At 37.5% G+C, this 24,675-nt stretch overlaps 3 protein-coding genes across 3 annotated transcripts; 1 reads left to right on the top strand and 2 right to left on the bottom strand.

Annotated features, from left to right (window-relative positions):
* Positions 1-99: 99 nt before the first annotated feature.
* Positions 100-794, bottom strand: LOC148703308 (uncharacterized). Its single transcript, XM_088722929.1, has one exon. It carries the CDS (start codon positions 757-759, stop codon positions 100-102), a length of 660 nt encoding a protein of 219 aa, XP_088579055.1. The 5' UTR covers positions 760-794.
* A 4,271-nt stretch (positions 795-5,065) lies between these two features.
* Positions 5,066-15,079, top strand: LOC103712589 (uncharacterized). The gene is made up of 4 exons (XM_088722927.1): positions 5,066-7,003; positions 9,021-9,091; positions 11,806-13,156; positions 14,704-15,079. Exons 1-4 carry the CDS (start codon positions 5,958-5,960, stop codon positions 14,807-14,809), a joined length of 2,574 nt encoding a protein of 857 aa, XP_088579053.1. The 5' UTR covers positions 5,066-5,957; the 3' UTR covers positions 14,810-15,079.
* Positions 15,080-19,516: 4,437 nt separating this feature from the next.
* On the bottom strand, positions 19,517-24,596 carry LOC103712588 (ethylene-responsive transcription factor 1-like). Its single transcript, XM_008799152.4, has 3 exons — positions 23,728-24,596; positions 19,891-20,813; positions 19,517-19,792 (listed from the first exon to the last, which is right to left on the bottom strand). Exons 1-2 carry the CDS (start codon positions 23,993-23,995, stop codon positions 19,939-19,941), a joined length of 1,143 nt encoding a protein of 380 aa, XP_008797374.3. The 5' UTR covers positions 23,996-24,596; the 3' UTR covers positions 19,517-19,792; positions 19,891-19,938.
* Positions 24,597-24,675: the final 79 nt, after the last annotated feature.

The following is a 24,675-nucleotide window of genomic DNA, read 5'->3' as shown; positions in this document are numbered from 1 at the left end:
TTTTTTTTCTATTGTAGATACCTAATCTTCAGTGATGGACGTTCAAGAGAATAACAAATAGATGAATTAAGGAGAACCGAATATATAGAAAACTTGAGATCAAGAAGTACCAGGTTTGAAGCGAACCTTAATCTTTGGCAATAGAAAGTTCAAGACATGCAACCGAGCAAGGATTCCTCCAGATACTCTGATCTCAATGTGATGACCATCTGAAGAACTGTTCATCAATTCCCCGCTGATAAATTTGCTGATGTTTAGTTGTTTGAACAAGACATGCATCAGAACAGTCTCATTCCTGCTGTGAGATGGCTGATAAAATGTTGGAACCTCGAGAACGCCTATCGGATTGCTTTCAAATAAAATCCCAAGCACTGAGGAACCGTATCTGATTCCAAACTTGTTGGGGTTTTGCGTGACAAACATCAAGGAAACCACTGATGAAGAGTCATTTCCTTCCTTGCCAGAGATTGCATCCAGCTTGAGAGAACCCAATTGTATGGCATGCAGATGGAAGATCGGCTTCTTTGGTTTTAGGACAAATATTATGACTAGAATTGCTGCAGTTAATATTGCTAGGCTCAAGAGAAGGGAAGAAAGGACGCAACACCACTTTCCAGGAGGAAAACTTGGATTATGAGTCTCCATGCTGCTTGGGTAGTGAGCCTCTATGATCTCAAATGGTTGTCGATTTGGTGCGTCCATTCTCACAAATCTTCTCCTCCTTTCTTGTTCTCCTTTAGCTTTTAGTTTGTGAAGCATAGAATGCTATGAATCCATAGAGAAATTGTGCAATGAGGCAGGAGGGCTGAGTTATATACTAATTTCAAGCATTAAAGGAGACGGCCGGGCTTTCCCTTGGTAATAAGCCTCGTGCAAGTACCTCTTGCCTTTATTCCTTTCTTAAAAGTTGCCTCTTGAGCCCCTTTAAGTGGTATCTCCCCGGAAACCGATGGCTTCTGCTGCTGGACTTCTTCCTTCTAAAGGTAATGGAGGTTCCACCTTTATGCTTGACAGAATTCGTATTCATAAGTTTCAGAGATCATCATACCATTTACTTTTTCTACCATAAAATCATAGCATTTGTGATGCTGATGTCTTCTCGTACCACTGACCTAACCATGCACACTATTTATGTATTATGACATGATGAACATCAAGAGACATTTAAAACGTCATGAGTTACCATAGTACAATTTCTAGCTCAACTCCGGTGCATAAGATCATGAGACAATTAAAGAACATGAGAGAGAGAGAGAGAGAGAGAGGGACTTAAGCGAGTTCTCTTTTCCCCCTTTGAGAGGAAGAAGGGAGAGACTGGAGAGATGACATCTTTTAAAGAAATCAACTACTGAGAGACCAAGAAAAAATATATTTAAAAAGAAAAGAATGAATGATCGCTGGCCTCGATCAAAATTGTAATTTCAATCGAAGAAACATGCATGAACTCCTACAAACTTAGCTATAAGCGGTTTCCACGTATATTTGGAATTTAGAAGATGTATTAAGGATGAAGAAATGTCAGGCCTCATAGTTTGGATCTTTCTTTATTATTTGGCCATAAAGGAAGGAATTGCTGTCTCCTCTACGAGAAGAAGTCTGGTAATCTTTTAGTAAAGTCAGTAGATATTAAAAATGTAAGAGACTCTTTTAATCCTGCAAAGTTATCAATAGGCTAATCTGTCCATGTTTTGACAAAATAAAAAAAATAAAAAAAATCTCTTATAGTAATGTCGTTGGGTTCTATGATACATATCTAACAAGTAACCTCTTTAATAAACTTAATATGTAGCTAAACTTGCATCCATGATACTTCCTCCATGCATATATATGTGCATGAGAACTTCTGTACAATGAGAAGTTTATTGCTGCCTACTTAGATGCCTTGCTTTTGTTTCCTTTTGAAATGTTTTGGTATCGATAGCAGGAAGTATCGCCATTACATCTAAGGAAATTATGTGTCAACTTCAACTATTATTACTTTCACATGCAGTGATGTCGATTAAATGAACAAACAATTACGTAGTCGTGTTTGGTTAAGTGCAGAAATGCTCCTTTAAGTGTATGAAAGTACACAAATAATGAGGAGGAAAAAAGACATCGTAAAGCCAGCATCGTATAAGAAGATGCATTAACTGATAAGGTCCAAGTGATAGCAACTTTTCATGGAAAGAGCTAGATTAATGAAATATAGCCAGGCCTACATAAATTACTGTTCGGTCACCAAGCTGCATGAAACCTAGACGTCCATTGTCTCAAAAAAAAATTAAAACAAAATGTGCACGTATCATTGAAAGTATCATTGCAATCTTTCCTACTTGATCATATGATGATGAGAGGTGCGTGTGATTCATATTGCATGTAGACGAGACAACTTTCTCATACATACATATACATTTTACATACATACGTACATACATACATACATACATACATACATGCACACATATACATACTCTCCCATGACAAATCATAAATAGGCAACAAATGTTGATGAATGTCATGAGCCGCCACCTTTTTCCTTTCTCTTTGATTCATTCCCTTTTTCCTCTTATGCAACCCGTGTCGGAGCGCTAGCTTGATGGTGGCCTGCCGGGGCTCCGCCGCCTCCCCCGCTCCCACCGCGGCTTCTCTCCGATATCTGCGAGGTGTCAGATCCTATCATTAGAATGATAGAATGAGCAGGTTGCAGTCGATACAAATCATTGTTTGTATTGATAAAATGGCATGTATATCAAGACACTTATAATTGCATGTATCTGAATAAGTCTGCTAAAATTACATATATATTGACAATATTCATTAATTGACGTGCCAATCAACCACTGCACACCAATTACATAGATGAATTGAGTGGTGTGCATATTTGATGCTGCATGCAGCAAGGTTTTTTTTTATTATTATTTTTTTAAGAGAAATCCTTGTGAGGAAATTATGTGCATATTACTTTCTCCTTTTTATAAAAATTATGTGCATGTTTGATGGCACACTCACGCCAACTTAAACGATCGCATCATTCTCATCTAATGTCTGCACCATTTCATAAATCCTGCACATCTTTGAGACTAGCAAAACAGTGCAAAATATGCCATGAACACGCAAGCACGCTAAAGAGGAGCAAGGTGCCAAACTTAACCCGTTTGGCAACTTTTGAAAGGAAACATTCACAAATTTAGTAGCATAAAAATTTTGTAATATATTTGGCGATGATCCCACAAAAAAAATGGTGTAATATATTTGGTGAAAGCTATCTTGGCAAGAAAGTGAGTACTTACTGGTCATCTTGGTGCTTAACCTTGAGATCTTAATTAAGCACTCTCACTATAAGATCTAGACTGAGTTTTCACTTGTTAGACAACTTTCGAGTTGATGTTTGCTCCCTGCTTATGCTTTTAGAGTTAAGCATGGGCCATTGAAACTGAAGTAGATCCTATGAGATTTATATTATAGCAGTTTGTTGATGGATCTTGGCACGTGCAATGCATGTGATCTGCGAGGAAGGATGCATGGTCCTAAACCCTTCATTTGATTAAATATTAGACAAAAGGGAGTTAATTCCATTCTTTTCCTTCCTTTTTTGTGTCAATATTTCTTTCTTGTGTGATCAAACAGGCAATTGAACATCACTTATAAACAACATAAAAAGGTTTGTTTTATAAACCTCAGCTTTCATAAAACAAAAAATTATAATTAGATTCCAAAAATTAAATAACAATATTTTTAATAAGATGAACGATAAAAATGTACTAGAATAAGATTTATAACCGAGCAGTGTACTAAGATTAGTATCTTTGATGTCCAATTTACGTTGCTAGTTTTCAATGAGAGAAAAAGGATAGTTCAAAAATACATTACAAGTAGAATCAACTTTTGGAGTCGATCTCTAAGAATTTACATTATAATTGTAAACAATATCTAGCATATGTTGATGGTGTCAATAGGTTCAATTATCAAAGTTAGTAGATTTTGAAACTGATGGTTTAGATTTGAATCCTTTGTCATCTAATTCCAGCGTTATCACAAAAAAATAGCATATATGATTCACATCCTCTACATATGAAATAGAAATAGAAAAAGAAGTAGAGTGGATATTTTTTCAAAAGGGAGATAGAAAAAAAGTATAGCGGAATGGTTCTTATTGGGATGGAAAAAAGGACTTCTTTCCTTAAAAAAAAAGGTGTATAGGAGAAAATATTCATGACCAGAGTCGATCTAGTAAGGGGCACTTTTACGGTGTAACATAGACTAGAATCTATTCTTCTTCTTTTTTTGTTAGCATATTAGAGATTGAGTGAAATCAAAGGTGGACTCCAAAGTTAATATTCTTTCAAATGAAAGTCGAATCAAGGAGGACCGGTTGCTAGTGTCCATCGGTTCAGTTGTCAAAATTACTAAATTTTGATGGTAGTGATCTAGCTTTAAATCTTGTCTTCATCTAATTTCAGCGTTATCACAAAAAAATTTAGAATATATGATTTACATCCTCTATATATGACATGAAAATAGAAAAAGGCCTAGAGTGGATATTTTTTTTTAAAAAAAAGGAGATAGAAATAGCAAAAAGGGGAGTGGTTCTTATTAGGATAGGAAAAAAAAACTTACTTCTTTAAAAAAAATTATATATATAATTTTTTTTGCATGAATATCCTTCTAAAAATTTAAATTTGCGTGAATACCCTCTTAAAATTTATATTTATTTTTGTACCCTCATAAAACACTGTTTTTACACAAATATTCCTAATATTATAACAATTCTTCTAACCCAAATTTATTTTAATTAAAAATAAAATAAAATTTTGAAATTATTTTTTTGTCCATCATCGCAATCGTCTTATAAATGTTTCATTTTGCACATCTACCTATTAAGGATATTTTAGTCATTTTAATTTAAAACCATTAATTTTTTAACGATGTTAGATAACATGGGTACATTACATATGAAAAACAAGAATAAAAATGGATAGAATAGCAAAACAAATATTTTACGAATATATATATATATATATATATATATATATATATATATATATATATATATATATATATATATATATATATATATATATATATATATATATGCAAATATCAATTTTGAAAGAATATTTTTGCAAAATTCGATATTTAGAAGGATATTTATGCAAAAAAGATTTAAGAAAAACTATGAGCAGATAAGAGACATTCTTACATAGAAGATTAAAAATGAATCACAAACTTAATATTCTTTTCGTTGGAGGTTGAATCGTGGACCAATTTTATGATCATGGTCATCTATGTAAGCATGAGGATAATGATTGTATGTGCCCAAAATCCAATTTTGATGGAGATATTAGAGCCCTTCATTCAGATGATTCTGAGCCCCCGGATTGAGTCGGATCCTGATTGGGTCCATTTGAGTCCGAGTCACTTTATTTTATTGCATTATTTGCTTTTGTCTTAGTCAAGTCGATTGGGTTAATTGTTTTGTTATTAGACTAGTCAATTAGGTCTATATAATTAGGTCAATTTAGTGGACCAACTTTAGAAAGGGTTAATTGATGTAAGAGTCCGAATTTAGTCAGTGTCAATTGATTGATTTGGTCAATTGATTACTTGAATCGGTCAAGATCTATATAAAGACCATCCCTCTCATGTACGAGGCAATTGATGATTGAATGAAAAAAACCTAGCCTCCTTCTTCTTCTTCTATAATCTCTTCTTTCTGTATCTCTATAATCTCTTCTTTCTTCTTCTTCTCTTTTTCTTTCTCTTACTCTCTTCCTCCCTACAGTGGTGTTCATCAAATTCTATCCCATAAGTTTCTAATGTGATAGATTAGAGTGGTAGTGATAGATAAACACGAATATTCGTGTCACCCTCCACCAGCCCTAGGAGCGTTTACTTTCCTACGAAGGGGAAACTCTTCTTTTCGAATCTAATCCGCCCTTCCACCTTCTTCCGTTTAGACTAATAGGGCTAAAGCTATGAGACACCGGCGCTCCAACCCTCCCGCGGCGGTGGCCGGAGCCGCCTCACTTCAAATCTCCCGCCACGGCGGCGACCGCGACCACCCCATCCCCGTCGACCGCCTCTCCGTCGAGGGCGACGATGAGAAGGAAGACAGAGACTCCGTCGCCGGAATCTCCCACTACAGCGGCGACAGGAACCGCCCCATCTCCGTCGAGGACTACCACGACGACGTCCTCCTCCAGATCGCCATTGCCGAGTCCCTCCACCACCAGCCCCCGCCTGCCTTCATCGACCTCGAGGGCTCCGAAGGTGTTAAACAAGAGAGCCGCGGCCGGGAAGGGAAAAGGCCCATTAAAGAGATCTCTTTTATCGACCTCGATGGCTTCGGAGCATTGGAGCACGACCTGGATGACCCAAGAGGGAGGCTGTCAAAAAGGAGGCGTTTTAAAGAAAACCCTGTTCCAGAGGTCGGGGAATCTTCCGCTGCTCCGCCGACGGAGCCCAAGCTCTATTGTAGCATCTGTATGCAGGATTATCTCGATTTTGAGAGCTTCAGTATGAGGGGCTGCTCCCACTTGTACTGCGCCAGCTGCGTGAGCCAGTACGTGGCGGCGAAGGTGGAGGAGAATGAGGTGTTGATCGGCTGCCCAGACCCCAGCTGCAAGACTGGATATTTAGAGCTGGATATGTGCCAATTGATCCTCCCGCCCAAGGTGATCGACCAATGGGCAAGCAGGCTCTGCGAGGAGATACTTGAGCCAATGAGGTTTTACTGCCCATACAAGGATTGCTCCGCATTGCTGATACATGAAGGGGGAATTAATGGTGAGGTGATTAGAGAATCAGAATGCCCGCATTGTTATCGACTGTTTTGTGCTCAGTGTAAGGCGCCGTGGCATTCAAATATCACATGCGAGGCCTATCAGCAGCTTGGAGAGGACGAGAAGGGGAGGGAGGATTTGATGCTGATGGAGATGGCGAAGAACCAGCACTGGCAGAGGTGCCCCAAGTGCAAGTTCTTTGTGGAGAGGACTGAGGGATGTAATTTTATGAGGTGCAGGTAATGCTTATCTTCTCCATAGCAATGCCATTGTTAGTTTCTATATTAGCATCACTCATCTGGCTTGCCCTTTTTAGAGAGTCTTTCCATCAAGCTTTACATGGCCTTACCAACTACATATAAACCACTGATGCAGGCTACATAGCTACCCTCCTTTAACTCATCTATCTGAAGCTGGACATGCTTTAGGGGCTTATTCCTCACAAATGTGAGAAGCATTATATCGAACTTTAGAATTTTCAGATTACTTAGTTGACTAGAGGCTAGCATTCATTCGTCCGAACATGATGTCCCATTTGATGAGTTACTATCTATTGCAGTCTATAGGAATAAGGGAGGATAAATTGTTATGAGCTTTAGAATTACATGGCTTGACGATGATTTATTGGAAGTAAGTGTTTTGGTATTTTGAACTATCGACTTTAAAAATCCCATTTTTATTGCATTTTAGCACTGTGGAGAGGCAAGTAATCGATGAGTGGGCGGAGATTTCATCGTGGTTGTGTTATACTGTAAATGTCTCAAGAGAAAATGAGATGATACTTACGGCAAAGATGCCCACTTTTGATTAATATCATGAAAATAAGCTTAGTGTTTTATTACTTAACAGTTTATAGGGGGACTTAAAGAGTGGATAAATAACAAAAAAATGTTTCTGTAAGCTTGGAGAAAGCATATGAGATAAAACTGGGGTTTAGCAGAAGTTAGTCGGTAGGAAAGATATATACACTAGGTGTTGTCCTGGTAGCTTGAAGTATTTGAACAAATGAAGACTGTTAATTGCAAAAATTAGTTTAGATGAGGTTATGATCTTCTATAAATTTAATTTAAGGATATGAGAACTGGGATGAGTCTCAAGTTGGAATTGGATGTGCCTAAGAAGCTAGTTGAAATGAAAATTTCTGTTTTAATTGGGATGAAGTGCTTGACCCATTACATGTGGTAAATATTTAGTATTATGAAGCTGCTAATTCGTTTTATATAATATACAAATATATAATGCAATACATAATGCAAAAACAGAGAAGCAGTTGAAGTCCCTTCACAATCAAGCTAGAGTTCAAGAAGAGCTCCTCCGTTGTTGTTGATTTGAGTCAATAGCTGAATCTGAAGAAAGGATCTGACTGAATAGAAGGCTGAATTTATAGCTGGGCTTTTATGCAACTTTATCATACCATTCACATAAGATGAGCATTGGCAGATATGAGAATGTCAAGGTGGATGGATGTTAAATCATGGGGAAGTAATGTTTAAAACAAGAACCTTAATTCACACTATAGTGGGGAACTCTTGAAACGTAGTTCTATGGCCTATGGGCAATTCAAATGTAGCGTAATATTGAAAGAGGCATTCGGTTTTGTAATTGGCTTTTATCTTTGGGATGTTGCAAAGGGAGACTGGACCTAGCATAAATTCATGGAATTCGAGGCACTATAGTACTGAGTTTTGTAGCCAAACATATGCTATTAGTTCTTGATTATTTGTTTTAAAATACAGTTGGACTTTATTTTTTTTATATTCAGAAATCATGGTTATACATATTTTTTTTATCCTTCACCAAAAACCTTACAATGAACACTTCCTTAATCATGAACAGTGCAGTTCTAATGTCATGGTCCTCTAAGCCGTGTGGAATCTCGATTCAATCTCCATTTGTAGTTATATACCGGATTATATCCTAAAGAACTCTCTCAGATGCTTCAAATATAACAGCTCTACACCACATTTGGCCAATTTTACCACCATGTATATACGCATATATGTAGTTTGGCAGCATAGTTGTTTATCAGTAATGTTCTTTTGATATTGTTGGTCGTTCAACTGTGGTAATGTTTTTTTCTTTCCAGAATATATATGACATGTAGATTTAACTATCTTGAACTTGTTTATTTATTTCTCACTCTTTTATTGCGGCATGTGCATTTCTAATTGATAGTTCATGTTACCTTATTGTGTTAATGGTAATGCTTCCTTGTTAAACTAACGATTCTTTTCTTTTTTTTTACTGGGTTTGAAGGTGCGGCAATACCTTCTGCTACAGGTGTGCAGGTCCAATGAACAGTGACCATTATTGTCTAAAATGCCGGAGTTAGCTCTAGTTGACGAGAGCTTGCCAAAAAAAATTATACCAGTCTCATTGATGAATGCTAGGAATGACAGTGTCTTACGTTTCTTCTTTTTAAGATATATATAAATTCTCCTGAGACGGTAGTGGTCATAGCCTCTGTGCTTAGAAATTGTTTTTATGATTATTAAGATGTCTTTTGAGTAGTCCTGAGGCCAAGATTTTGCCCCTCAGGTTCTTCTATCATAGAATAGAATGGTAGAATGAGCAGCTTCTACTTGATACCAATCATTGCTTGTATTTGTAAAATCTGCATATACATACACACGTATATGCACACACTTATATTTTTTTATATATATAAATATGGGGGGAGAGAGCTAGATTTGGTTACAATTGAGTAGATTTTCACTCAGATTTGGCTAGATCTAGATTGGATGACAGGATCTCACATTGATAATCAAACGTTAGATGTGATCTACTACCTAAAATTTGCTTACATACTAAAAATTGTGAGATTTGAAGATGCCTAGCCTATGCATTAGCTGATTAAAAATATACAATCTAAATAACATTAAATTATATATATATATATATAGAGAGAGAGAGAGAGAAGAATTTGAGGTGAAATTTTTGATTTGCCTGTTCCTAGTCGTTATGGAAAAGAAAGGCAGAAAGAAATAAGAAAGAAATTATTTTTCTGGAGCTTGTCTAGTACTACTAGTACTAAAAATGCATATTCTTCGCGCGCGCGTCAGGTAGACGCGCCGCCTTGCATGCAAGCAAAGCGTTATTGGTGGCCAAAGCTAGCAGGAAAGCAATGGTCCCAAGTAGTACGATTCAATCAGACCCATAAGAAAAGAAGCAAGTGGTAAACTATGTTCAACAAGAGTGAAGTAATTAGAAGAACGAGGTATGTGCAATAAGGGACTTTTACTTAGTTTTATATCTTCGAGTCCTGGTTCACTTCGCTTCTCTCTTGCCCTATCTATTATATATATATATATATATATATATATATATAGAGAGAGAGAGAGAGAGAGAGAGAGAGAGAGAGAGAGAGAGAGAGAGAGAGAGAGTCCAACTCTTTTTTTAGTTTTTTTTAAAGAATGCCTGAAATTCCCAATATTTTGATAGAATTTACGAGTTATTTGTCGTTTGACCATCATATAGCAATTTTATTTTAGGAAAGTATGGAAATTATTTTGGGTGAGGTGATCTACTAATTTCTCTATGCTGGACACAAGGTCATATAGAAAATTCTTGTTAATTGGCATGGTGCATGACTTTAAGATATAAACTGTAAGCCTCTGTCACTTTTGCCAACAAATTTGATCTGCTATGAAATCACAATCATGCGCACATAAAAACTGCATCTTATTCAATCTCAATGTGCATATTGTGTCATACATTCAACATGATGCGCCTTTGAAAGTTTATGTGACAAATAAAGGTAAGAATTCAAATAATCATGCTGAAAAACTTAGTAATGAAATGTGTTTAAACTAGAATTTGAGCAGTCCAAAATCGGATTTTAAAAGTTTTATCTAAAATAAATTTTAGTTAAGATTCAAAATGTTGCCCATTTAAATCTTACAAGCAATGGTTTATTCTAAAAATATTATTCATGATTATTTTTTGTTTATATTGCAATTAAAAAGTACTAAAAAAACGTGCCCAGTAGTAGTATTTAAAATAGATAACTTACCGATAATTATACATATTTTATAGTATTATGTCTAACTTCTAAATATTTTAATTTTTAAGAATAATCTAGTTTGTCCGATTGAGTTGATGATAAGACATTAATCCAATAACTTGGACCTTTACAAGGTCGATCTTTGTTTCATAATTTGGCAAAGAAACTGACGTGGCAAAGCCTTATAGAAAGGAAAAATCTTCAAATGAAATTAATTTCAAATTTATAAAACTAGATGCTAGTTTTTGATAAGAATTTAACAATTGTTATGCATTATTATGCAAATCATTTAAAAAAAAAATCTTGTAAAATTTTTGACTTCGATGCTAACAAATTTGAAATCAATTTTTGCCCAAAAAAAATTATAAGAATTTCTTCTATCCAAAAAAATGGTACTTACTTTTTAAAAATAATTTCTAGAAAATTGAAATATATCCTACCAAAAAAATGAATAATACAAAAGTACTGCAGATAAAAAGCAAATTGCGTGGACCATGAATAAAGGAGAGAAAAGAAGGGATCCAAAAAAAAAAAAAACCGAGAAGCAAAAGTTTGAAAAAGGGCAGAATAGAAAAAAATTAGGAAAGGAATCCCCTAAGAAAAATATCCGGACGCATATAAAAATCCAGCTCGGGAAACTGAAGTTCTTGGAGTCGAGGAGCCCTGGGAAATTGAAGAGTCCTCAAGCCATAAATTTTGGTAAGCGTTGGCTTTTGAAGCCGCTCGCACATATTTCAAAGCTCTCCGACTCCCATGGCTTCGAGCTGTATCTCTCAAAAGCACTTATTCTTGCGACTCCTCATCCCGATTTCGCTCGACCATTAAAGCACTTATTCTTTCACCCGAAAGATACAACCCGAACCTTTTTTTCCCCAAACAAACCATGCTTTTTTTTTACTCAACTGCTTTTTTGATGTCTCTTTTCTTCTCTCTCTTCCTTTTTTTTTTCCTTCTTTAGTGGATTCCCTCTTCCCGCACTAGCTGCCTCTCTTAGCCCTGAAGGAAAAGAGACGCTTCAGGGGTTAAGATAAGACCAAGAGATCTCCAATACCTTCTTTCTTCCATCTAACCATCGTTTAATGGATCCTGTGCAGCACGACCTAATGGATACTTCGGTGCAAGAGCGGAGGGAAGGCCGGCTGATCCACCGAGGAGAAGGAGAAGATTCCTTCTTCTCAGCATTCGATGCCATCGATGCCGACGGGCTCGGCGAAGCCCTTGACGATGACGAGAACCTTGCGCAGGAACTACAGCTCCAAGAGGTGCTCATGGTCTCCACCAAGTCAACAAATCCACACGTCGAGACTGGCGAGCCCTTGGGTCCTTCTCTTCCCTGCTGCTGTGTGATCTGTGAGAGACCGCTGCCGTCGCCGGAGGTTTTCCGAGCAGCGACATGCTCTCATGCGCTCTGCCGCGCTTGCTTGGACCAGTATATCGAAGCAGAGCTCCAGAAGGATGTTTCTTCTGTCAAATGTCCCCGTGCAGGCTGCGACTTGGTGCTCGAGCCCGAACCTTACATGGGTTTTGTTCGGCCGGACGTCTTCGATAGGTGGCTCGATGCCCACCAGAGAGGTGATCAGAGGAAGAGCATTGTTCTAGTGGAACCGCATCCAAGCGTAGAGCAAGGCGAAGCTGCCATCTTCCATGTCTCCATCCAAGGAGAGTTCAGCCGCCGCGATCTCCTCAAGCTCGCAAACACCTTGCTTGATGCTGCGGCGGCACCGGGAGATGGCCCGGGCAATCCAAAGGGGAAGCAACCGATCATCGAATCTCCTCATCCCGTGACGGAGATCGGGCAGTCGTCTAGCGCTTCGCAGGACGTCGACAGCGAGTTCTACTGCGCTATCTGCATGGATCCGAAGCCTCTTCACGAGAGCTTCGACATAAATGGTTGCTCCCACAAGTTCTGCACGAGCTGTGTGAGACTCTACGTCACGGCGAAGGTTGGGGAGAATTCGATCACGATCGGTTGCCCTGACCCGGCATGCAAAGATGGGAATCTCGAGCCCGCGAAGTGTCGGTCGATCCTCCCAGGAGAAGTGTTCGACCGTTGGGGCGTCGCTCTGTGTGAATCGGCGCTCGGGCCGGCGAAGTTCTACTGCCCGTATAAGGACTGCTCGGCGCTGCTACTCAACGAAGGTGGCAATGGCGACGAGCAGGTGATGACAGATGCGGAGTGTCCTCATTGCAAGAGAGTGTTATGTGCTCGGTGCAGCGTGCCATGGCATCATGGCATCAACTGCGAGCAGTTTCAGCAGCTGGAGGAGGATGAGAAGGGCGAGGGGGACCTGATGCTGAGGCAATTAGCCAACACAAGCAGGTGGCAGAGGTGTCCCGAGTGTAAGATCTATGTGGAGAAGATTGAAGGTTGTAATTTTATGAGCTGCAGGTAATGCTTGCCCAATTTTATTGCCATCCTTCTTTATTTGATTTCTTGATATGCGATCTAGTATTTGAAAGTGTGTTGAGTACATATCATACATTGGCATGCATCGAAAATATAATATGCAAAAGGGACTACATATCATAGAAAAGATGGCATGTAGCTTTTCTTGTATACATTAGGATACTAGCTATCTTCATGTCAATTGAGACCTCTTAATCTAGGGGGAATGTTGTGGTGATTTTATGAATTGTTTCATGCTTTGAGTCAACCATTGGAATAATTTATTCCTTGAATTCATCTCTCTAAATTTCCCAGCTTCTTGGAGTGGGCTTTATTAGACCTTTTTTTTCTTCTTCTCTCTTGTGTAAAATATTGACTTCTTGCATATATGAGGCTTTGTTCTTTTCCTTGTACTCAAACACCCACACCTGCTAAGAGTGCCACCTAGTTCAGCTGTTTAAAGTCATTGGGGATTAGCTACCATAATTCTGATTTGTACAACGAAAAAGAGTCGACTTTTTGTTTACTCTATAACTTTCTTAACTTTTTTAGCTCTTTAACATTTTTGTTTCCTAAGTTGCCTGCTTTTGGATTAGCCATTGGCAATTTACTCTGCATACCAGTCTACAGTTGTCTGCTCCTTAGCAAAACTTTCTAGAATTAACTAATGTCAACTTTTTTGATTGAGATGAAAAAATAACTAATCATCAAAAACTAGTTATCTCGAGACCCGTGCTTACGAGACTCGCACAGTCGAGACTTGTGATTCGTGCATCTTCGCGTGCATCCTAGGTGCTCCGGCTCAGTATATGTCAATCGTACATTTCATAAATTTAAAGTGGATAATGGTGTAGCTATTTTTGTAACTCCCTACTCATTTTTGTTTACAAAATCATTATTATTTTTCCCCATTTCTTTGAGGGACTACCTTGGCTTCCTACAACAACTGAATGTAAGTGAACCCTAGTTGCAGGGGGTGGCCTTTTTCCAGCGACACAAACTACTATAATTGGAAAGGGTTTTAAAGATGTCTCTATGATGGGTTGAAGTCCAAGCAAGAACAATCTTTGGTGCTTACATTTTTAATATTTCTTTAATAGTACAACCAGATATAATAACAGTTCCTATAAACAAACATAAGAATAACCTCAACTACATGCATCTTCCAACTACAAGCATCCAAACACCATCTTAAGGCATCAAGGGACTCAGCAAGTATGTATAACGATCTAGGACCTTATCCAAAGAAGCTAGCTAAGAAGGTGTTATGTGGATTCATTAGCTCTATATAACAATCCAAGATTTACTCAGTGCATAGCCAATGTGAAATTAAACATATGCCCGCCCAGATCATCACAGTATGCTTTCCATTTTTTTATCCCTTGTCTGGGAATATGCAATAGCAAATTCTTCTTCTTATATTATGTTAATAAAATAATGATTGGTAATCTTATTATTGTGTATCTAGTTTCAAAGATCCTGCAATTTCTTTGCGTGATATGTTCGCTCTTCTTGTGCAAACTAATGTTTTGTTTGGCAATAATTCGAAGGTGCGGTCATTGCTTCTGCTATGTTTGCGCATCTCCAATGCGGAAGGATAACCATTACTGCAATAATTGTTTGGGTGTTGCGGAGCAACCTCATGCCCCTGCTTAATAGAAATTTATCAGAAATCCTTTGTTTAGTCATTTTTTATCTTTTTTTTCCTAAACTAGATTGTTTTGCAAGATAGAGGCATATAGAAAGTTCTTGTTCTTTTGAGTGACAATAGAAGGATGTTGTTCACTGGGGCGGTTCTATTCACATGAAAGTTTGAATCTTTCTAAGAAACATAGCATGTTTTTGTACATAATTTGTGCAAAACAGTCATGGTTAGGAATGAGATGGTGTATCTCCCTTGGTTACTTTGGGAGATTAGTTTGTTTCTCCTTGTGTATCTGGGGCCTTCATGGTTGACAGAGACAAATAGCCTTAACCAAGGCTGAACCTAAGCCATTGTTGCAGCATTTGGACTAGAAGCAGAACAAGGCCAAGATCCTTGAAGGACCAAGGGTCACCATAGCACACTTCCATGAAGGCAGTTGAGGTGGATGCTTTTGCTCTCTACATGGGGTTGGTCCAACAGCTTGCAGGGCAAAATCATGGACATTTTAGTGAGGTTAAATATTATCGGAAACCTAGATATATATATATAGATGCTTAACAAGATTGTAAGCTTACAAGGGAATGAAAATTATAAATTTTTGTGTTTCCCACAACAATATTTTTCGTGACAGGCTCATCTCCAGGCTCCCCTGCAGCACCAACTTTTTGAATGCCTTTCTGTCACCTTAAGCCATTGCTCTAGCTCATGGTTGTGGAGTTCTGTGGGATTTTTTGTGCAGTGAGGACTGTAATTCTCTGTTTTTGCTTTCAGTTGGATGCTCGGTTTCCTAGCAATTGAGCTTTGGGTTTGTTTGCTTCTTTGGTTCCTCAGTCACCTCATTTCTTCTCACTTCATTTGCTTGATGAAACTTGAAGTGGACTACCAATAGATTCTTAGAAAAGAAGGACAAGATCTACAGAATAAAAACCTTGTCTTTCTCGTGGTTTTTGAAACTCTAATTTCAGTTGCACAAGCAAAAATCTTAGCATAAGTATATTTAAACAAAACTATTAATTGCATATACTAGTATATGTGTACGTGCGAAGATATATTTATGATTGGTTTTGATGGATCTTTTAGATTTTAAGAAAAACAATGAGATGATATCAAGAGGCATAGAAAAGAGTATATGAAGAGTAAGAAAGTAGAACTCTCTTTTGAATTAAAATAAAATTTTTATCTAATGAAAGAACTATTGCTTCATATTTACAAATATGTTCATTATATGATACGAATATAGCTCAAGGAGTGTGAATATACCGATGCTCTTCCAAATCAAAGGGGAGGATCATGCTGGTTGAGAGTGAGATTGATCTCATCTAATCGGGAAAATGTTGGTGAAAATAGAAAGATCTTGTTTACTAGGGCAATCAGAGAATTATTTACAATAATTAATAAATAATAAAAATAAATATAGGGAACTGCCTTTCTTTCTCCATTTTTTATAAAAAATATTTTTTGCTCCATTAATTAATTACTTTTAATATGCATATCGATAAAATTAAAGGCCTCAACTCATTCTTTCTTAATGCAGTTTCGATGGTAACCATTGAACGCTTGCTCGAATGGTATTATTCTTTTCATATTTTATACGCATGCATGCGTAAGATTTTAACACACGCAACTAGAACTCTATGTTCCTTTAACAATTGCTAATCATTACTTCCAAATGCTTGCACCTCAAATAATGGTTAGAATGCTATGTGGGCAAATATCATACAAAACTGTGATGTTTGGGAATGCACAGCACCCTATTTTCATGATTCCATTTAACACATTACTGTTGTGTTCAATTAGTTTTTATTTAAGATATTGAAAAAAGAAGAATATTTTTCTATTAAAAATTGCAAGATGTGCATACCAATCCATGTTACTTAAAGGGAATGTTTATTTGAGAACTCATCTATTCATTCAACATATTCACCCAAAACACGTTCAAATTGGTGCATGAATACATATAAATATATTTGTTTAAATATTTTATTACTCAAACAAAATTTGAAATAAAGCATTCAGCTGAGCAAAACAATTAGTTTTTCTTCTTTTCTTTTCTTTTCTTTTCTTTTGAGATACCACGTCTAAGAAATACTTGAATAGAAATATTTATGTTTTTTATTTTCTTTGAATGAAAGGGAGGTAGAGGTGGCTACCAAACTTTTGTTAAGATTAGAAAAAAATTACATTAGATAGGAGAGAAGATTTAAAAAAAAATATATTCCAGCTGGTAGATGAAACAAGACAGAAAAATGAGAAAAAAAAAATCATACATACTGTATATCAGCCAAAGGTTCGCTATTTTGATACCAGACTTTGTACATGTACTATTCTATTATAGTATCGATACATAGTATAGTACGAGGCAGCCGGACGTATGAGTGTCAGTACAGTATGAAACTACATATCGATATTGTACTAACTGGTATGGCTGTCAACCGTCATAAAGATCTTTAGGGATATTTCTAATCTTCATCCAAACTCTCCCGAAATCCGATCTAAGATTCTGGTCATGTATTGTAGATCAGTCATTAAAAATGTGAAGTCCTTCCCATAACATAGGAATGTTTATTAAGGAAAGTCTTGAAATTCCCTTCTTTGCTGTCCGAAACTATTCAAAGCCACGAGTTTATAGTCTAATGGTATAAAAGCAGGTCTTTGTCAAAATATGTTGAATAATCTTTTGAGATTACTTGATCCAAAATAATCTTCGAACATTTCTGGCTGCAGCTTTGATGTACGTACGCATGGATTGATTGTCCCACATGAAGGAGAGTTTACGAATAGCAGATTGGACCCGCAGCACGGCAAGAATAGTAGCTCACAGCTCGCATCATTTGTAAGGACGTATTCCGGGTTGCGGGTCAATCCTGGAATAGTGATGAGTTACCCTGCAATTCCTCCACAACCATACTTTGCTGGAATAAATTTATCCTCAGTGACGCCACTTTTCACAGCACTTGGAAATTAGAATTGGGAAGTTGAGTCATGGGTTAGAGAGTTGAATAAAAAAAAAAAGGGTCCTTAGTGGGTTTTTTAAGTAATGCTCCTTAGTGAATGTTGACGTGTCTGGTGTGAGGTGTAAGCAGGCTTAGGCTTATATAATTTAGAATAGGTCACTGGGTCCGAACAATCTGAAAACTTTAGATACACTTGAATCAAAAGGCCATCTAATGTCTTCTTTTTTGATGGAAAAAAGGCCATCTTATGATTGCTGCCTAGGATTGCAGTGTTAAAAAAGCAAAGAAAGAGTCCCTTGAGAGCTTCATTGGCTCTGATTCAGAGAACCGTACTCCTTGCTACATCAACCAAGTCATTTACTTCTCATTTAGCACTAATAACCTTAAAAACTTTAGTTCACCCTCTAGACCTTCTAAAAGGAATGCCAAGCTCTAGGGCAGGTGTGAACTAGCACATTCATGAAGACCCAAGTCATCTTATTTGTACCATTCCAACTACAAATTGCAAACACCAATTACTTCATGACATATATATATATATATAGGACCAGGGAACTCGGAAATGAGTAAAGGATGGAAGGCCAAGTTGGTTATAAACAAAGAGGAGATAGCTCCTGCGCAACCACCAATTAAAGCAGGTGCACTGCATCTGGAATCACCAAGATAAGGTCTGTCTCATGGCCACAAATGACGCAGAGTTACGGACTCCTTCCCTTCAATAAATAGGGCCAGTGACACCCTTGCATCAGAGGAAGCCATTTCCGAGTTACCAATATGTTTCCACATAGAATAGAACTATAATCTTGTGCTAGCATACCGATAATATACTTCTGAACTGAGCAAAATGAAAGGAAAAAAATTCATGAAACCAACCCCAACTAATTTAGGATTACAGTTTAGTTGAGTTGTTATTCTTAACATGATCCCACCATGAATGAGCATGCAAAGTTAAATATGAACCCTAATTCCATCATTAACATTCATTCCACAAATTAGATAGTAATCTCGCAAATTACTGATCCAGAACTGAATCAACTAATCAGAACATGAAGTGTTAATTCTTTAACTTTCAGAATAGTGGTAGAATGCTGATTGGCATGCTTTTATATGACACAAATTTGCAGCCAAATAGCATCTTTTTTTTTTTTTTTGACATATTAATCTTCTCTATGCTAAACAGCCTTGGTTAAGCTGGTTGGCATCCTTCTCTGCTTGGGAGAGGTCCACATTTCCAACCCTGGTGGGGTTGCCTCCACTATATTTCTCAAAAGAACCTCCTATATGAAATAGACAAAACAAAAATAATAAATATACATATAAAGATACAATGATAACCCCTGTAGCTATCAGCAATTTTACACTCTCAAGCTAACAAAAGTTAGGAAAACCTGGAATGGTAGTTCGTATCTCATGTAAAGTGCTTGTGTTGGTGATTTATCTGAAGCAGAATGCCAACTGATTTCAGTTTTAAACAAAACAAATTATAATGTCAAATTATAATATGCAAATGGTGGATCATGAGATTCTAATGACCCTTTCCATAATCCATTCTGAATAGCTGGAGCCATTTATTCGATGATGGGATTCCAGCAAAAGAAGAGAAACCATTATGCTCAAGCCAAATCTATCACCTTTGATTTGATATAGATTCTGCGAATGCCCATACGCCTAGTAAGATTGCAGCTTTGTAGCAATTATTTCATCTGCATCTCAATACAGCAATTACCTTAATAATAACCAGCTTAAGGAAATAACCAGCAAGAGGAAACAAGAATACATAGTTGCAAGCTCAAGTACCAACATGTCCACAAGCATCTTCTTAGCAACATCGGACAAACATACAATCAAAGCAGAAATCTTACAGGTTTCAACATTATCCATCATGACATTAACATAAAAGACCCAAGTCCAGTACTCAAAACAGGAACGGTTCACATGATAACAGAGCCAAAACCAACGATTAAATACCTACAGACAATAGCATAAACCAAGCACAACCGACAGTGTCCGCTTCACCATATCCTCCATGAAGATTGATTCCTGAAACAGAAATAAAAGAAGATAGAGCTCTAAGAGAAAAATAAATAGGAAAGCAAAAATAAAATCAATAAACCCAACAAATACATGGGAATGCTTACACTTCAATCTTTATTTACAGAACACCAGTTGCCAGAATCCGAGATCCCTCAGTAAACGCTGTTTTCCACAGGTAGCAGGTCATCGAAACTCCAAAGGTCGACATCACTCACAACCTGAGTCAGCTCGCTGTTCAGAAAGCTGTTGATCGACTCGTCCACGCTCCCATCAAGATAAGGCATCTGCAGAAACTTCATGTACGATTCAAAAACAGACAGCTCTTCGGAGATATCCTCCTCTGTGGGCGGCACCGCCTCACCAGCATTGTTCTTCAGCTTCTTCTGTGGGCCGCCGACTTCCAGGAATGCAGATTCCTCACCTTCAGTGATGGTGGGAATAGGAGCAAGAACTGATGTGATCTCAGGAGTCTTAGCCTCACGTTCCCATCCAAAGTCTGAACAACCAAAAGAGTTACTTCCCTGATCGGAGCATAAATTCATCCCAGGTCCCCCAGTAGGAACAACAGGTTTTATTGCAGGGAAGGCACTCGGGTTCTCAGCTTGCTTAATGGGCTGCTTCTCCTCAATGAAATCAAAGATGGAGTAGGAATCTTGATCTGGTTCGCCCAAGTAACTGAAGGACTGGCTAAACTTAAGATTCTCGGGTTGGTTTGGTTTGGGTGCTCTTGGGGCAGTTGCTTTCTGGATGTGTTTTTGAGCACTTGGGCTTACCTCATTGGGGAAGTTCACCTTCGCTTTCTTGCCACGGATCTTACGGGCTTCTGCATCATAGGCCCTTGCAGCTTCTTCAGCAGTGTTAAATGTTCCAAGCCAAACACGAACTCCCTTACGAGGATCTCTGATTTCAGCTGCCCACTTACCCCAGGGACGCTGACGGATTCCCCTATACTGATTCTTTCTCTTTCTATTAGCTGACTTAGCTATGGGCCCATCATACCCTACAGGCTTCAGAATGGTCGATCCATCTGCAGTCCACATAAAATAAATATAGCACATGAATAAAACACTCGGAGGAAGAAACAATTTACCTTTTAGTACTTGGATATCTTCTTCACTAGGAAAAAATTAAGAGAAGATGCATTCAACGCTACATTTAGTCCACAATAAGAAATTAGAAAAGAATGAATGGTCGTCACAACTTGCCCAATGTACATTTTTTCAACTAAAAAATGAGACAATCAGAATATCTGAACCAAGAGTAGAAAGAACTTTTTCTTTTATTTTGGGTCAAGACTTGATTACGTTGTGACTGCTCTCCTGTTTAACAATTAATGAAAAGTTGAAAAGGCAAAACTACATAGTGATGGAGAAAATATGTTGTATGCATCCATAGATAATGCTTGTCTTCCTTCTTATTTTACCAATATATATATTATTGTTTAAAGGAAAAATCAGAATATTAATGCTGCTAGTTAAAAAATTGATGAAAAAGAAAAAAGTTATGGTAACCTTTACTTTCACTGGAACATCATCTTCATCATCTTGGGCCTTATCCTGTGGAAATGAGATCAGCTGTGAAGCACAACTTTAACTCAAGAGAGCTCCATGGAAAAATTGAACAAAGTTAAAGCACCAGCTATCACTGAGATGTTGTTCCTATAAAATTGGTTTTGAACTCCTAGGTAAAGCGAAATATAGGCAAGAGAAGACCCATCCACGAAACCTAGAAATCAATCTGGTCAGAGTTTTAGCTCAAGAAACCATGGACCGACTCTCTGAGGTTGCCTTGTAATTTGAAAATGTCTACTTAAAGTGGAACATTTAACTTTGAGAAGCACACATTGTTGAGAAATAAGTTACAGAAACAGTTCTAACCTTTACTTTTCCCCATGACAGCAAAAAAGGAAATTGAACTAATTCATTAATGTACGTGATGCATATCTCTTTTCAGTTTGTTTTCCTCATGACTAAGAATCCGTTGGCTACACATCTGGTCTAAAATTCTAAATAGATTAAAGAAAGAAAGGTGGCCTTCATCAATCTATAACAAGAAATGTGCATTTGATCTCCATTAATCCTTGCCATCTCTTTAATGTGTGTAACATAAAAATCTGGAAATAATTTTCTGAACACAACTTCTATGTTTTTAAAATCAACAAGATACAGATAGTTTGCATTGATTTGTTATGATGATTCAGCATTCCCAGCAAAAGGACAGGAGTCCAAAGGTAGCCCTGTAAATACCAGACATCATCTCACAGTGGACCTAAATTTCCATCTCATGGCTCTTCCAAATTTACAGTCTAAACCTAGGACAATTATTTAACAACAGAAACTGCAACACCATAATGTTGAAAAGGATAATAGTGTACAAAAGCCCAAATGGTAACAAAGCTCAAGGAAACAGAAATTTATCTTGGTGATGCAAAGCCAGAATTGAGATAATGATCATGAACAAGAAACATTCACAAGGTGGTATCTTAAGCCACATCCAAGAAGGAGAAGGAGAAGAAGAAAAGAGAGAGGGAAATTGTACAACCAGAAAAAACGGTAATGTCGTCACAAGAATACAGCATAAAAAATATAAATGCATCACAGAAAGTTAACATGGTAAATTAATTATTTTTGGGATTTTGGAAAGAATGATATCTCGATAATAGAGAAATGCAAATTCCAGTTATAACCTGAAAAATCATTTAATGGAAAAGTAGGAATCGTGAAAGTCCTTAAATATTGTAGAAGATCTGAGAAGGACAAACTCTAATAACTGCCCCAACAAAGATCCCCAATGCTAATTTATTAAATAAACTCACAAGAAATAAAGGGATTGAGATAGCAAATTCTACGAGGACTCGCAAATTTTCTTTTAACAAAAAAAAATCCATGTCTATTGTGAGAAAGGAGAAAAAATTCCTGCAATTCTTGATAAAAGTAAACGGAGAAAGAGTAACAGAAATCATTTACCCAATTGCAAATAAACAAGAACAAAAATAGAAGTTTCTACATTTTTATGAAGAAAATCCATTCCAAATAACTTTTATCGGAAAATTTTCTGCGCATACAGACACCAGGGGGGAGGAGCCTTGAGAGTGGAATGCAGGAAAGGAAGCAGTTTTTTTTTCGTAAATATTCAATTAAAGGGTAAGGGGGAGCAGAAAACCGTAGTCTTTTTTCCTTCCTTTCTTTTTCTCTTTCAAATGAAATCACAACAAAATCAACAAAATCCTAGTAGTAGAAATCACATTTCGACAATCATGTAGAGAAGAAAATGATGAAACAAAAGAAAATGGCTCGATTCTAAACAAATACCATCTCCTTCTCTAACTTTTAATGTATAATTTTTAGAACCCGGGAAAAAAGATGGCAGCTTTTAAGCAAAAGAAAAAAACTATTTTTTCCCATTTGGATGCCACTGGTAGAAGAGAATTAGTTTATCTTTTTTTTTATTCCAATCAACTTCGGCTATAGCTAAGAAGTAGAAGTCGCATTCACCGATCAACTAAAACAGTAGAAGATTAAAAAGAAAAAAACGATTCAAAACCAGAGAAAAATAAACACATTATTTACATTGCAAAATTTTTCAGTGCTCGATCTCTTAAAATCCCGGGGAAAAGCACGCCGTCAAAGAAGTAATAGTAAAAATCCAACCTTTTCGTCTAGGTACCTAGGGTGGAAGAGAATTATTTGATCTTTTTCTTCCGATTAACCTAAGAAACATCCGACACCGAAGAACAAAAGATAATAAAAAGAAATCCCATTCACAAACCAAATAAAGCAGAAGAGATTACATCAAAACAAAAGAAACAACTCGAACGCTAAGAAGACAAGCGGATCGCTTCCATTTTCGAAATTCTAGCACCCATTTCCCAAAATCCGGGGAAAAAATCGCAGCTTTCTAGCAAAAGAGTGGTAAAAATCCAATCTTTTTAATCTGGATACCTCGGGGGAAGGGGGTTTTGGGTGGGACGGCGAAGGGCTTGACGTCGATGAGCTCCGCCTGGTCGTCCTCCTCGGATTCCGACGACTCGTCGTTGAACTCCTGGAAATCAGCCTCAAAGTCGTCGTCGATCCCCACCGCGGGCTGGCGCTTGCCCCCGCTCTTCTTCTGCGCGCCAGCCTTCTTGAGATCCGGCCAAAGATGGTCGGCGGTCACCCGCCTGGACCTCTCCGTCGGTATGAAGTCGGAGATGATCGCTCCTCCACACATCTCCACACGCTAAAACTCCTTTCTTTAAGGAATCAGTGGAAGAAAATTGGAGAGAAAAAGGGAAGTTTTGGAGAGTCGTTAGAAGCCGTAGCTTCAGGTGTGAGAGGCTTGCAAAGGTTGGTGGGAGGGGGTTTTTATGTTGATGGGTTTAGAAGGAAGGGAAGGAGGGATAGGGGACTTGTATTCAGGTGAGAAAATGTGATGTATTCAATGAAATTTTTTGAGTAAATCTCATGAAATAAAGGCGAAAATTTATGGATACCATTTAGCTTGGTCACAGGAAAATATATGCATATCCTGTAAAGGTACAGGATTTTGATGAAGAGAAAGAGCTAGTTGGCAAAAATACTGTAGTATCCTTCTTGCAAGCATTGAATCATATGAATACCTCTTTGTTAGGGGCAGGGTCAGTGTTTAGAATGAGGTTGAGCACCATCATAACTTGCCTTTACTTTTAATAACCTCTCAGATGTAGAGAATCTAGGACTATTGAGAATCACATCATTAAACAGATGCTAAGATTTAGGGAGCCTAAAATTATGGCTGCTTCCAATCAATTGGTGATGTGGTGAGGATTTGCTTCATGCAACTTGCAAAGGATGGGTTATTTCATATCTAAATTATGAGATTAGATATACCTTTTAGATTGTTATGTCATGAACATCTACCACCAAACATTA

The sequence above is a fragment of the Phoenix dactylifera genome, chromosome 5, assembly GCF_051530095.1.
Source record: "Phoenix dactylifera cultivar Ajwa chromosome 5, Ajwa_hap1_PhDact_Kaust_v1.1, whole genome shotgun sequence".
Classification (NCBI taxonomy): Eukaryota; Viridiplantae; Streptophyta; class Magnoliopsida; order Arecales; family Arecaceae; genus Phoenix; species Phoenix dactylifera.
Note: the sequence above shows the minus strand (reverse complement) of the source record. Positions and strands in the feature narration are given on the sequence as shown.